The sequence below is a fragment of the Branchiostoma lanceolatum genome, chromosome 11 (assembly GCF_035083965.1).
Source record: "Branchiostoma lanceolatum isolate klBraLanc5 chromosome 11, klBraLanc5.hap2, whole genome shotgun sequence".
Lineage (NCBI taxonomy): Eukaryota > Metazoa > Chordata > Leptocardii > Amphioxiformes > Branchiostomatidae > Branchiostoma > Branchiostoma lanceolatum.
Window position 1 is genome coordinate 8,486,569 of NC_089732.1, and position 16,120 is coordinate 8,502,688.

At 38.1% G+C, this 16,120-nt stretch overlaps 1 protein-coding gene across 1 annotated transcript in view; it reads left to right on the forward strand.

Moving 5' to 3' along the window:
- Positions 1-16,120, forward strand: part of LOC136444437 (thioredoxin domain-containing protein 12-like) — a 102,003-nt gene that overhangs the window by 42,785 nt on the left and 43,098 nt on the right. The window contains exon 3 of the mRNA XM_066441984.1: positions 4,049-4,101. Coding sequence (XP_066298081.1) covers positions 4,049-4,101 — 53 coding nt within the window. The remainder of the gene's footprint in view (positions 1-4,048; positions 4,102-16,120) is intronic.

The following is a 16,120-nucleotide window of genomic DNA, read 5'->3' on the forward strand; positions in this document are numbered from 1 at the left end:
AGTATCTGACTATTAAAAATTAATGAAATAATTAGGCTTGCATTCACTGATTCTCCAGAGGAATAGGGATGTCTATTGAAATGGCAGCAGAAGTTATCTGAACCCTCCCATGAGGTGTTGGAACAGTGTGCCTCCTGTGCTGACATATCAGTTCTGTAATGGCTTCCCTATGCTGTTGGTTTGTTAATGAATGGGTAATAACTGTGTCAAGTTGTGCAGGGAGCTGGATTATCTACTTTGCTTCCTGATTCATTCATTAGGAGCTCTCGGCAGCCTCCGGGTGTCAGTCTTAATTATCAACAAACACAACCGCAGCATGCAGCCATGTTTGCTGTGATTACATTAACGGACTGATTTGTATATACAAACCTGCCATGAGTTATAACGGAAGGTCTGATTTTCACCTCTCTATCTAGACTATCTATATAGAACTATAGTATTTTCCTATTATTTTTCAGTGGCACCTTTTGTTTATTTGATATTTTTTTCTAACTTTCATCCTTAAAATGCTAGAAGTTTTTAACCTTCTCACAGCTGCCTAGTATAACTCTGCAACCAATAGAGCATGGGGTGCCAAATGGCTACTTCAGTGTGATAAAGGTTAAGTTACGAGATGGATGTCAGGCCTTACTGGAACTTTTCCTTTTAGTCTGAAGAGATCCACATTATGAAGACTGGTAAATTATAAGTTGCAAATACAATATTTGCCATGTTAACAATAAACAAATTAAGATATATTTTACCAGCATGCAGTTTGCCTCAAAAGCTTCCAGGATAACAAACAAAACAATTCAGTACACTGAAATTTATGAGTAGAAAATTATGTAAATCTATATAAATGTTTGAATAACACTCTTTCCTTGATCACATCCATTATGTTGCACTCAGATTGAGAGAACTCATTTGATCCCCAGGTGGGGTAAGAAAAATGCAAGGCTGGCAATCGAATGTAAAAGTCTTTTCAGCTGATATTGTATTGACAAAGCTATTAGAAGGGAGCTTAATGCACTCCCTTGAGACATAGATGCAAAGTGCATAACAAATCAATATCTTGTGAAGCTTCTATTTCAACAAAAGAGAACATTAGTCTGATAGATCTTGATGCTGTTTTAGATAGTATTTTATAATGCTGCCATGTAACACTGCCATCAACTCTTACCTGGTGGCAAAAAACTACTCTTAGAAAGGAGAAAGTTGATAAAAGTTGGTACTTCTTTTTGACAATACAGGTGACCTCTTAGCCATATGTTATCAGTCTGCTTTGTTTTTGTGTAGTTATATGTTCATTTTGTGGTTCTAGATCTAAAATAAAATAAAATGAAAGGCAATTAGACGGTAGTAATCCACGCCATAGAGAGCTAAGCATTAAAGAAGATGATGATGGTCAATGCATAATTAGGTGAATCCTTTGGAGGCCCATTATGTGATGAAAACTAATTTCCATCGCTCAAAAGTCACAAATTTTGGACATTTTTGTGGTATCTTTGATAGATAATACTTGTAAAATCACTAAAGTTAAAATCTATCCACTGTCTGCTTGGATCAATGACCAGTATCCCAAACGAAAATTTGTAGTGAAAGCATAAACCATTAAAAAAACATTACGGTTGCATAAATACCACATTGTACATTAATTAGGCCTCTAAACCCATCATGCATATCGGCTGTGTTTAATCATAAGATGAATATTCTTCGCTTCACTGCTGCGGGTGCGTTAAAGCTTCTGAAAAATTTATCCTAATGGCTTACCTTTAAGTAATAGACAATAAAGTCCGCAAGTATTGATCCCAGCAAGAAGCTATCAAGGCATACACAGAGTAGAGGCAGTGGTAGGTAAGAAACAGAAGCTTGTGTGTGGCCCTATATTGAATTTTGTATTTCAGATACCTGCTTGATCAATAAGTAGATGTAGCCCCTGACAACCCACATACTCACCCATGATTTGATATGTATGATTTTTAATGCAACTTTTGCTCCTTGCCATCCCATCTTAAGTCACCTTGGGAGGAGCCTATGATTAAGGTTGATCATAAGTACAGGTCATTGCACATGCTGCCTCGCACTCCACTATGCATTGTCTTGTTACAATTTTGATTAAGAAAGACATGTGATTCTAAAAATGGTTCTCTGTCTTTAGCTCAAAAGTGTACATGGCAATAAAAGATTATATTCTCAACACAAAATCTGTCAATAATACTTTAAATTCATAATATAGCAAGAAAAAGTTTCTGTACACTACCAGAACAATATGTGTAGTACAAAACCTGAAAGCAAAGAAAACTCTAAGGAAGTGTAGATGTATGTCCTAGAGACATTTCTTTGATGCAGTCACTTATGTTGCTTTCAGTCCCTAATTGCTGCTTCGTCATACGTTGGCCTGACGGCATTAGATAAGCCATAAGTTCAGCACCAGGGACAGGCATGGTTCTGAATGTCTTCCAGCAAAACAACTGGGTTGTCAAACTAATTAAATCATTTAACACCGGGGGGAGGTTAGACTTATGATTATCTACTTCATGGACTTGTCTTCTAGTCATTTACTGTTTGCAAGGACCCCTCTTTGTACATCTTATGGGGACATTTTTTTTAAAGTAACTCCAACTTTTTCTATTGAAGAGCTGTTGCCATTTGGAAGGAATGTATGGCAGGCATTAAACTGCATAACATACATAATGAACCCATTTTAAATGGCAAAATTTGAATTAACAAATCAACACATTGATTGAACTCATAGTTATCAAATAACAATGCAAGTTATGTAAGTCATGTGAGCTCTTATAGGGAAGAGGTTTAGGTAGATCCAGTCCTACTCTTCACAGAATTCTAACTGTCATTGCAGCCCCCTGTTTTTCTTTGTTCCATTGTACATTCCATTCCCTCTCTTGACTGCTAGTTCAGGACTTGCGGGGGTCCTACAAATTTTCAGGACGATAATGGTTTCCCTTTAAGGGTTTACAGGATAACAATGTAGCAGTGAAAGTCACTCACTGTTCCCATCATTTATCATGTTCATATCCCACAGTTTATTAATACTTGACCTCCTTATCTGCAGTTTCATATTTTACACACAATTTGCTAAGGGCCATATGGTATGATTGCAACAGGAAGGCTCTGTGCAACACAGCTGGAAACCTACATATCAGGATTTCCAGCAAAGCCCTTTTCCAATAATTGCACCCACTGAAACACCCTCCCCTCTGGTTGATACACATTTTGCAGGGGTTTTCATATGTTGGAAGATTGGGTAAGAAGTTGTATCGCATATTTTGAGGATTATAGAGATTTGTAGTATTATCATGAAAATGTTATTACTGGGAAAGATGTATAGAAGGGATTTGGAAAAGCTGATGAGGGAAAATTGAAGCTTGCAGCTGCAGAAGAAGTTTTGCTTGATATACAATGTCTTATAAGTTACAAGATTTTTCTCTGAAATTGAAGATTACTTACATGTAGTTCAGCATTAGAAGATGTAATAAAATGAAAGCCGTTTGTACCAAAGAAGAAATCATCAGTACTAATGTTGCTGAAGTAATAATTGTTTCGTGAATTTGAACCTGGACTCATTAAAAGTGATTTGGATCCTTTTATTCCGACCATATTGCCTTATGTTTTCAATTCTGATAGCTGTTATGCAATTTTCATAGTTATTGAATTTGGTGTGGGTGTTTGTATTAAACCTTTATGAGACAAAGTACAGTGCCATGTTTCACTCCAGGCCAATTTCTGTTCTATATTAAGGGTGTTACCATCGGACCATGCTCAAATCCCAGGACCTCAGAAATTACTACTGGTGTGGCTGAGGTTCATCGATCTTTCATGTGCTGTGGCTACATGTGGAACTGTTACTGTAATAGTAGAGATGGCAAGTCAGAGATGAGAAAACACTGCGCATTTCTGAAGAAGAAAATTATTGGTTTCATTCATTCCTTCAAGCATTCATTCGAAAGCATATAAAAGTTTATGGCTTGTACTGCTGCAAATGTATATGATATTATGTGTGTAATACAATAGCTGTTGTTGATCCTAATAGTTTATCTTTGTTTTGCAGCAAAAAGCCTCTGTTGCTGCTGATCCACAAGTCATGGTGCGGAGCTTGCAAAGGTCAGTACATTATGTTATGTTTGCTTCCGAAGAGGCTATCTTCACATGGACTTGATGCATACTAATTACTTACTTTGGCCCTTTGCCCCTATCAGAACATTGGCCACAGTTCTCCACTGGATCCAGTTGACCACTAGACCTGCCCCTGGGCTTCTCATCTTAGGTCATCCAAGCTGTTTCCTATATGTTTGTTTTTTGGTCCACATAACATAATTTAAGCCACAGATTCTGTTTGGGTTTAGTACTAAATTGTCCTCGACTTACCGGAATTAAAGAATTTCTTTCTTTCAATATGTACTGTCAAAATTTCCCCTATCATTACATTGTACGATCTACGTGAAAGCCTACAACTTGAAAGGTTAATGCAAAGTCAGCATTTAGTCTTAGGTTAAACTTGGTAAGCAACATCCTTGACTTATCTTTGAATACTTCCTGAAAGTTTAAGGTGTTTGACAGTGATAAGTTGAAACAGCTTTCATTTTGTGATTGTGCCTGTACACGGCAACAGGGAAGTTCGCCAAGTGTCACTTCATGCATCACTTCGTCTGCACCCGTATTCCATCAAGGACGTTCCTCCTCACTTCACCGCAATTAGACGTGACTATGTTATCAATGTGTAGAATAGTCTGCATGCTGAGTGCAGACAAGTGCAGACATTCCCTTATTGGCTAGACTGCTAAATTGGTTAATTTTGCTGTGTAGCTGCTATTGGCCTATGGTAGTGCTTTACAAATTATTAGAAAAAACTGATTTAAGCTTGAAAAAAATGTCTGAAATCAACTGCATACAGAATCTGATGATACCATACATCTGGTAGTTTACAGCAAGGCACCTTGGGCTCTTTTATGACTCAAACTTGCCATTAAGTTGAACGCTCATATCTCGTGGGCGGTTAAAACCATGGACCATGCAGTGTTGCAAATATCTGACATGGTCTGCATTCCAATTTATCAGCAAATAGCAGTAGTACATTATACCACCTTAGCAATTGTTGCTAGCGCTGGCGATGCATTTCATTCAAGTTGCTACCAATTTCCAGATAATGTATAAAGTATGAGGTCATACCAGGAAAAGTTCCACTTTGAATCAAGCTCCTCATTTTTTTTGTAAGACATATTAGGAACTTAAGGCTGTTATTTCAACCTTGAGCACGTACCGCACTGGCCACCCATTGATTTCAAAGGCAGCCTTCACATCTTATTGTGTATGGTTCACAGGCTTGGGTAAACGTGGGATTAGATCATGGAAATGCTACATCAGTTTGAAAATTGAGGCCATTCTTTGTTGTCAGACTTTCTTGCAGACTGACCCTCGCATTATCACGTTTCTTTGCCTGCATTGTACTCTTATATCCCAGGGGTAAGAAAAGTAGCAGAAACAAATGTCTCTGTTAACCATACATCTTTTCAGGCTGTAATTACAGATCGTTGTGTAAAGATAACTTCCCCATAGGGTCAAATTGGGGTCACCGCCAAGTGTGGAACGATAACTACAAAGCCGGAACCTTTTACCTCCCTGTGATTTATATGTAAAAGGAGTTTTATCTATCTTGGCCACAAGAGCTTTTATCAATACAGTACCCATTGAGTTGCAGAATACGGACATGTGTAAAGCTATTTTGTATTAACTTTAAGAGTTTGTGCAAAAGCTTTTAGTGTGTAGCAGTTCTTTAGAACTGACCAAGATTGAGAGTAGCTCTAGCAAAAAGTATTTTCAAAATCTTTTGATGTTACATTAAACTAAAAATTATTTATTGTTGATATTCTTTACATTTTGGTTCAACTTTTTTAAAGTTAATATGGAAAATGCAAAGGCTGTTATTGCCAAGCTTTTAAACTTCTGTCAAGAAATGTTGAACTTTCTTTGTGTCTTATGTAGGAAACTGGCATACTTTGCCTTAGCGCGAAATAAAAACCATGCAAACTTAAATGCATTTACAATATATGCTGGAATAGAGATGCAGAGAAATGTACATTGATTTAAAGAATGCTGTAGGTGTGAGGAGGTGTTGAGAAAGGTTGCCATGTAGTCTTGGCCTTTACTGCAGCCACTCTGACAGAGAGCTCTTGTATCGTTCCGAGTAATGCCGAAGGTATCTCAGAGTTCAATACAGGAGACTCCATGTTGTAATGGGATGCCTGGAAGAGGCTCTAACCTGGATGTTAGATCGATAGAAACATTTGGCAAAGGGTCAGGGCTAAGCTGTTGCTGCCAGTCATGCAGTATTGGAGAAAAAAAGAGCCATTCTGTTGGGTGCGTTTTGTGTCTCAAAGGGTTTTTTCCTGCCAAAAATTTCTTTTGGTCATCTGGGAAATCCTGATTATCTCCCAGTGTGATTGGACCTAATTTGAATCTTTTATGTGCCAATTTTGATTGTCAAATTGATGGAATGGCCATTACCGTATTTTCTCGATTAAAGTACGCACCCCAATTAAAGTACGCACCCCTGATTTGGGGCTAGTTCCAGACAAATTTGCAGAACTGAAACGTTAAGTCAAAAACCCCAAATAAAGTACGCACCCCTTCTCCACTGATCTTGAACAAATTTTGAACAGGATAAATTCAAATTTATGGTGTTCCTCCTATTATCTCCAGGTCATTTTTCTTATATCAAGGACTTCTACATAATGCCATTCCTTAGATTCATAAAAGATTCTCTTGTTTACTCTGCCAGCATCGTCTCTGCAAACTTGAGGATTGCCTACGACAAGTTACAAACTTTGCAAATTGGCAGGTATTGAGCCATGCATTGTTGCACCGCAGCTGGGTTCCTGGTTTGATTAAGCAACGGTTTGAGGTCCTTTTCCAATTTGTCCAGGCAATAACCTCAAATAAAGTACGCACCCTGACTTTAGCAATGACTTGTGGTGCCTTTTGAATTTTGAAATGTTTAAAAAGTGCGTACTTTATTCGAGACAATACGGTACTAGTTCGTATGTTATTAGCAACAGGATTGTTTTAAATGAAGAAATGACAGACAATTTTGTTTGTCAAAATGATGGAATGGTCATTACTTGTTGTCTGTCATTAGCAGCAAGATTTGTTCAAATGACTAAATGACAAACAATTTTGTTTGTCAAAATGATGGAACTGCCATTACTAGTTCGTCTGTTATTAGCAACAGGATTTTGGCAAATGAGCAAATGACGGACCATAGAGGAATATGGACAAACATATTAAACTGGACAGGGAAAATGAGTTTCATTATGGTAAAGCCCAGGTAATTGGAAGGCTACTCGTAAATCCCTAGTAATGATCCTTACCAAATTAAACACAATCACTTGCTGTATTTTATGCCATTGAATGATAAGCCTTCACTGTAATGTTGACATTTTCATGTTGGTTCTAAGTTTACCATCTTCAGGGTGACTTCTTCACTGCAAACTTAAAACCACCTTGAAAATACTTGTTCTGTTTTCTTGCCACCTACCCCATTCTTACAGCCGCGAACTAAAAACTAGCACAAACACTCAATTTTCTCCTTTCCGGGAAATTAGATCCCTGCAAACTTAAAGGCATTTACAGTAATCCTTAATCAGCCTCATTTCATTATTTTTCTTTGATTTTGGAGAATCAATTGACAAAATACAGATTTCGGAACTCTCTCTTGTTTTCTTATTTCACAACTTAACAAGCAATACACACCATTTTTTTTTACATTCGTTTTTTTTCTCTAAAGGCAGTAAAGCCATTTGGATGGTTCTTGGTTCCTTAGAAGGCTCTGGATAACTGAAGAATACAATCGATACTAGAAATAGGTCACACTTCATTTGAGACAACAATCCACTCATCTGCTGTGTTTTATGGGTCAGTGTCTTCAAATTTGAGGCATCTCCTGGCATTTAAGGGGAATTCGATATCCCCTCCTGGTGCTTAATTGATGATTGAGAACGCTGGAGGTATCAGCCTTTCCGTATTTCCTATATAGTCAATCGATATCGACCTGTCCTGAGGATAGCATATAATTTATCTCCACAGACAAATCAACAGTGATGTAGCTCTATGACTAGTGGAGGAAAAAATCATTAGTGTTAAGGTTTTCTAGCATTGAATTGATGAATCTTGCTTAGAATCTTATTAGTCAATCCATGGGTGAATATTTGTGAAATAAACGGAACTTTTGACTGATCAACAACCATGTACTACTACTACTATAATGTAGTCTATGCTCTTTGGGGTAAAATTTGTAGTAACATGGCCTCTCAAGGGAAAGGAGGAGGAAATAATCATTAAACTAAACATTCCACATTGATTACTTTTACTCCCTACTTGAATTATGCCAATGACCTAGGCTAATATCTGTCTAACAAATGCTGATAATGTTAACAAATTGACATCCGGTGGCATGTGATTGATAAGATATCGGGGCCTCAGTGGGTCAGGTGTTATATCGACTACAGTAGTGACCTACTAAAGATGGCTGCCTGTAGTGTGCTACAGAAAAAACAGAAGTTGATGCTATACCTGGCACATCTGAATTGAACTTACATATAAGATGTAGTCGTTTTGATCAAACAGATGTTTATAAGGTGCAAGTTTTATTTCATCAATCCATAGTTTTCTTGAAATAAGGCCAAACTGTGTATCGTTATGTTTTTTTAATGCAAGGTCCAAGATATTTTTTGCTATAATTGCAAAAAGATTTTCATGTTGAAACATTAATCAAATGTGTTGGCCTTCAGTAAAGTCAGTCCAGACCCATATTTGGTTTTATGATGAATAGCTATTGGAGGGGGTTATTCGTTATTGACTGATTGAAGGGACTAATGGTCACACCTACGACTCCCTGATAACACATTTCTCCACGTGTGGATCGATACTCTTTCCGTATTAAGCACGGCGATACACACAGTGTCTGACCTACCTGATATACATACACTCCTAATCAATCGTATTCTGCCCACTGGTGGTCATACTGGTTTGCATATACCAGAATTGCACGAAGCCAGGTGTCCCTGTGGGGGGTCAAGGACTTTAAGGGTGCAGCACAGACTACAGAAAAGTCTGAGTTTATGACAAAACTTGCGATTAGCATATATATTAAAATCACAAATCAAGAGTTTCCATCAATATATGTGGAGACTTGTTCTGCACTGCAGCAGACATTTGCTGAGCTATATGTTCACCCTACACAAGACGTACATGTAATTTTCCACATTGTCAGACTTGACATTAGTGTTTGAAACCCCTAGATGAAACATTGTTCAAATAACCATGGTTTTGATAGATGGAACGCCAAGGTTTACAAGCTTGAACTGTGGCCTGCAAGCATTTGCTTGACCTACTTAGAAAGCCTAATATTGTACAGATCCCAATGCTGAATGATCACATACCACTGTTATCAGTATTTTCAATATATGTGTGGGTTAAGACTACAGTGTTCATTTCGGTAGATATTGAGCCTTGGGGCTGTATCTCACCTTCACAGCACGCTAAGGTATTAGGTTTATGTGCTTTAAATGTTAGTTGGAAGGGCATTTCAGGGATGAAAAACTACATAAATGAGAATTATTGGAGCGAATACACGCTTTAAAATCGTTGCAGCAGTTTTTTTTCCTCCACAAGACACAAAACCGTTGACTTGTCCAATATGTCTGGTAAAAAGTTCAGATAATTGTTGAAGCAAGCTGTAATCATTGCAACGATCGCATGACATTGTAAAAGTAGTGATGAAGTATTCAATAATGCCACAATCTAATCAGAAAATCGAATGGGTAAGCAGTTTAGATCTCATCGTTGCCCCAAACGTAGTATTATCCTTGGCCATTGTGCACTTTTAATCAATGTAGCTGTAAAAACATCCATTACAGCTAGCAATGTGTATCTGGAACCTGTAATTACAATGTATATCTATACACAGCCTGCATCCATCGGTGTAGAAAATGTAATCAACTAAGTGCAAATCTGTTAATGTCAGTTTCTTCCTTTGAACTCTCCAGAGATTGTCCGCCTACGTGTCGGGCCTTAAGTCAAAGTTGTTCTTCCTTGAGACATTGTTTGTCATGTAAGTGTTAACCTTTCTGCACCTTTGGAAAGATTCAGCTGAAGATGTAATAACAGACTTTCTGCTAAGCAGACTCACTGACTCCTGTATCTATATTCAGATATGTCAGAATGAAAAAGGGATGAGACCTCTCCTGAAGAAGGTTAGATTATTTTAAAGAGCAATGGTATCTTTCTAAGAGGGATGACAAGTGCAGTGTACTGGACCAAGAGAAAATGATATCTATGATTCACGCCCTTGGATTGGATGCCTGCCAAGAAAAGTCCTCTGAGCCTTTGGCACAAATGTCGTAACATTGATTTTTTGCCAAATATAGAACAAATATTTCCATGACTGCTTCAAGGAAGAGACTATATTATTAGCTCTTAATCAGTGATTTTTTTGGGTAAAACTCCTAAATTGCTTATTGTACATACTTAGCAGAAAAAGTCTCTCAAGACTGAGACCAAGTTGGTTGCTGCTAGTATATTTTCCAGAAAATAGAGGATAAAGCATTAAGCCACATCACATGTATATCAAACTGAGATTATTTACTATTGAGCATTGTAAGTGTACATGTTTCTAAATATGCAGTAATAGAGTTGAATATAACATATTTCGGCATGCTGTTTAAACATATAATCTATATGTTCCTTGTCTTAAAGTTGTTCAGTCTTACTTGCTACTCTAGTCCTCCACCATATTCAGTTATTCAAAATGCTGCACATAATTCAAACGTACATCCTTGTTTTAACTACATGTATATGTTTATTTGCTGCGAACATTCCTGATGACTGTGATATACAAACCAGGGTGTAAAGAATGGCATAATCTTTCACTTGCTGTTGGAATGATCTATGGAGAAAGAACTTCAGTGAGTGCATGCCTTTGGCACTGGTTGGATTCTGTTCACGTAAAAGGCCTAACCCCAATTAGTAAAAGTCATGATGAGAAGCAGTCATCTTGTTCAGGAAACCTGTGATTGGGGGGAGCGAGAGTCATATGATAGAGGCTGAGGTTTAGTCCTCTCAAGTCTAATCAACAGCTTGGTTTTTGGTGGTGGTATGTAGTCAAATGAAGTGCTTGCTTCTGTCAGGGTGACATCATAACCAATCAGTATGAGCAGGAGGTTTAGTCTGTGCATGTTTGCACTTAAATCCGGTTTAATCCAGGCTGTTCCGCAAATGTATCAGCTCAATAGATATTGACAACTCTACAAACTAAGCCTTTTATCCTATTAGGTGTAGGCCCATGAACGAAGACTATTTGACAAAACGTTAGAGGTGTATCTTCTATCCCACCTTCACATGCAAATTTTGGCCAACTAATGAAATAGTGCATATGTCCAATTTCCCTTTTTGAACAAAGTTTTTAATATCAGATTTTATTCCAGCCAATTGAAGAATTAGCTGGAATGAATTGCAGCTTTTCTACTTTAAGCATACATGTAGTAATACATCATTTAGTAGGGAGATTCCTGTACTTTCATTCAATAATTAGAGTTTTACTTCTCAACTTTTGTTTGTTATAAATACAAGACTTAGTATGCTTTTCTTCCATGACATTTTTCCCTAATGCAACATTTTTATGTGCCACCTATGCCAGACATCATCCCCCAAGTGTAAAACGATGTGGCATTTAGGGTATTGGCAGCTTTAGTTTATGCTGTAGTCTTAAAACTTTCTTTAAGACGCTCCAGGTATTGTAACCTTAAAACTTCCTTTAAGAGGCTTCAGGTAAACTCACTCTCATTGTAAACCTGTAGTACAATGGGAATAACGTTAACACGCCCCCCTTTGTGGATAAAGACCAGTGAGAAATCCTACGAGGCAATTTCAGTAAGGGCAGGGGCTATTTGTTGTGTCCAAATTGCTGATAACACAAGATGAATCCCATACGAATTTCCGGTGTGCCCTAACTTATTGCTTCCAGAGATATCCATCAGGGGATTTTCCAGCTAAGAAGTCATGCCATTGTTATGGAAACTTCAGAAAGATGTAATCTGGCGTTGGCGGTACGTGAGGGTTCCCTGCAGCTGGAAGATCGATGTAAATGATGTACTTTGTCCCTGCTAATCCCGCATTCATGATCTCTTTTGTGGTGACTTTGTGGTTTTGTTTATAGCTTGCCGCGCTATGGCTTCATAAAAGACTTTGTATATAACTTATATTGGCCACTTTACAACTTTGAGAAGACAGTTTGGGTCAAGGCCCTTAAAGATGATGGATTTGGGAGAAAGGTGATACATACATATATGAAATTGACCCCTTTTTTTAACCATTTGTCAGTGAAATTTTCAATTTTTTTCTCCATTTTGGACTTTCTTTCATATTTAGCCTTTAGGATATTCCCATTATTCACAAGGATATAACTCCAATGTCTAGACAGAATTGACAGTTGGTGGTTCTGTACAGTCTGCCTGTATGTTTTGAGGCCTCATTGTTGCTCAAAAGTTTTGTACTTACTTGCTTAGCAAAAAAAGATACTTGTTTCAAACCTTTTCATTTCATTGTTGCATCAATTTAGAAATCCTTCACTCTCAATTCAATGCTTATTTTCCCCTGTAGATCAGTCAGATAATTGTTCATACTGCAAAAGAACATCCCATTTTGAGCACCCTTTTTCTCAAAGTCAATGGAGGTTGTTTTCCCCATGATATGTACATGGGCTTAGCAGCGGCACTGTTGCGTCAAATTACTGGGCGGTTGACAGGGGCTACTGACAAAGCGGTCGTGACCCGATCGCGGCTTAATGTGCAAGGCAATAAAGCAGACTGATAGCAGACAATCATTGCAGTAACTCACGGTGCGGGCTCGCTTTGAAAGCAGCCGCACAGTTGGTCGTCGCTGCTGATTTTACTACCCGTGTCTATTTGAAGTCATAAAATTGCTGAAAGTTGCTATATCTACGTAGGCTAGCTTTGTCAGGAGGTCTGCAAATCTTTCCCAAAATGGGACTATGCCGTAGTAGACATTACGTCGTAATGGGATTTCTGAAAGCACTCTAATTTTGACTTGTCAAGAAGTTTCAGGGCGTGTAAATTGTAACTGCAGCTATTGCAGAAACTTTTTTACATTTATTTGCTAGCTCATAGCAGTTTGTGGATGTGACAATTCAGTTCCATATGTGTTATTGTCACTCAATAATATGAATGTGAGAATAAATGGTATGGCATCTATTGAAAAATGTCATTTAGAACAATTTGATGGGTATCTTGCTCACTGACATGTTAACTTCTTGGTGGATAGATATATTTGTATACAACACTGTATTTGATTTTTTTAAAGGCACTGTCCTGCCCTTGGTGCTGAAAGTATTGTTATTATGAATTTTCATTTGATGATCTGAATTTGCTTTTTTCATGTAAGAAAACGTGTACAAGTTACTGACAGTGATACAGCTCAAGATGGTAATGCCCACTGTCCTGCCCTTGGTGCTAAAAGTACTGCTATTATGCATTTTCATTTGGTGAGCTGAATTTGCCTTTTTTATGTAACAAAACATCTACAAGGTATTGACAGTAATAAATCTCATGATCATGATGGAAGGTAGATACTGTGTGAGGCATTGCAGGGACATTTATGACTGTATAGATTAGTATGACAATTAGATACTGGAGAAACCACAAAACACACTCTTCCTTGGGGAGTTTTCTTTTGATGGGAGTTCGACCACCCATGATGGTAACCTTTGGTCTTCTTTTTGAACCCTGGGAATCAACTGGACAATTGGATCCAATTGAATATATTGGAAACCCATCAAGCTTTCCAACCTCAAGGGTATGACCTTTGCATGCATTGTCTCTTACATCACCCTGTACAGCATCCATTATGCAATTCTCAATAGCAGGAAAGACTGAAAAAGCTCTGTAGTCAGCAGGTTAGTAGCTGATATAGTTTTGGCTTATGGTAACTATTGATCAATGCCAATTGTTGAACTCACAGCAATTGCATGCATTGTCTCCCTCCTCACTTTGTACCTTGTATGGCATCCATTATGCAATTCTGAACGCATAAAGACGGAAAAAGCGCTGTAGTCAGCAGGTTAGTAGCTGATATAGTTTTGGCTTATGATAACAATTTTTGAACACACAGCAATTTATTGAGACTTTCCCAAGTTGTACCCCACAGTACATGAGCAATTTATAAGTCATCTCCACTTGGGTTCCAAAGGATTTGTCATATATATGAAAATGTAATAATAATATCTTGACAAAGAGCACTGGTACACTGTGATGTTGCACTTTGAAGTCATCGTTGCACCTGACCATCCATCAACTGTAGAAGGTGAATAATGTAGAAAGCCAGGATGCCTTCCTCAGCATTTTATTTTAAGCCACTGCAAATGAATATTATGGATGACATCAGAACGCTCATTAATTTTTGCCTGATTTTGAGAGAGAAAAATAAGAAATTTTTCCCCCTCCAAAGATAATCAACATGATGAGAAATATCAAAATGGGAAAATATGTTGTGTTGTAGCCGGCCATGATTGTAGAAGTGACACTAGTGAGGAAGGCATGTCTGTAGTTGTAGAAGTGAAAGTAGTACGATACTGGTAGAAGTGGCACCAATGTGGTAGCCATGACTGTAGTTGCTTACTTGGTTAAGTGATACCAGTCTACCACAGTAGTGTCACTTTGTGCACTTCTTGAATACAGGAATAAAAAACTTGTTGGCTGTGATACATGTTTTGTCTCTTCAATCATTTGTTACAATGTTTATGGCCTTGTTTTTTTTAACCTATTTTGTGGGTTTTTTTGCCCTCACATCAAATTTGGAGTCTGCAGATGATGTCATCCATAAAATGTATTTGTTGTGGCCTTACATCCAACCTCTGGCTTTTTCATTTTCCTTTCCTGCTGTTTTATTTATTTATTTATTTTTTAATAAGATAAATCAGCCAACTGTGTAGGTTTTGCTTTAAGGAAAAGGCCAACAATAACTTACAGGAAATGTAGGTCAGCATGCACGGACTGATACTTTTATCACAGGTGACAAACGATAGGTGTAACAGAGGAGGTCAGTGGAAAAGTGGTAATGCCTGAGTATAAAGCTACTGTCGATACATCAGTGCTGATACACAAGGAGACCTCTATCGCCCAGTATCGGTGTCATAGCTGACCCGTCAGGGCCCCAGTTGGATTGTTTCATCGACCATATGGTAATTTTTGTCATCCTGCGGAAAGGAAACGTGAGAAGAAATTGGTTCTGGCAGCCACATATGTTCATCAAGTTTTCTGGAAAAGGCAATGCCATTTTTGTGGAGGAAACCTCCAGGCACACATCAAAGATGTTGGAAAGCATCTGGGGGATGTAAAGGGAGGTGGGCTGAAGAATGATGAGCTGGGATATTGTGATTTGTTGCCAAAGGTGGCCGATAATGTGTCACTGAAGGGTCGACAATCAGAGTTTTAAATTGTTTTCAAGGATGAGTGGGCACATAATAGAGGGATGGGTCGATCAACGGGTCCAGCTGGACCAGTCCGCCAGCAGAACTGATGAGGCTTTGCGGGCGCTTCTGGGAATTACCCGCCGTTTCAATCGAAATCTCCTCATCTGGGCACTGTTTGGCTTGTGATAGGCAGATTGGTTTTGGTGACGATAATCCGGAGAAGGCGGTCAATATGATCATCAGAGGAAATAAGGGACATGTAGGGAGCACTTGGGATTGGATATGTGTCCAGAGTCACAGAAAGGACAGCAGTTAATTTGATATCCTGGGATACTTGGTAATCTTGGAAAGAAGATTTATGTGATGATTTCCAGTCTATTTGCTATCACATGACCTTTGTGATTCTAGTCAACATAACCTATGAACCTCAATACAATTGTTATTGGGTGTCCATTTTCTTCTATACAAAGGCCTTAAATATCTATTCTGGGCCAGATTTTTTGATGTTGATATTTTGTGTGTGTGGAGCTTTGAATTTCTGATAGACATTATCTATGCCTAATAGCATCTTCTTAGGCCTTGCATTAGATTCACTGACTTGCAATGATTCAGAAGCTGACCTAATTTTATTATCTCTGAAAT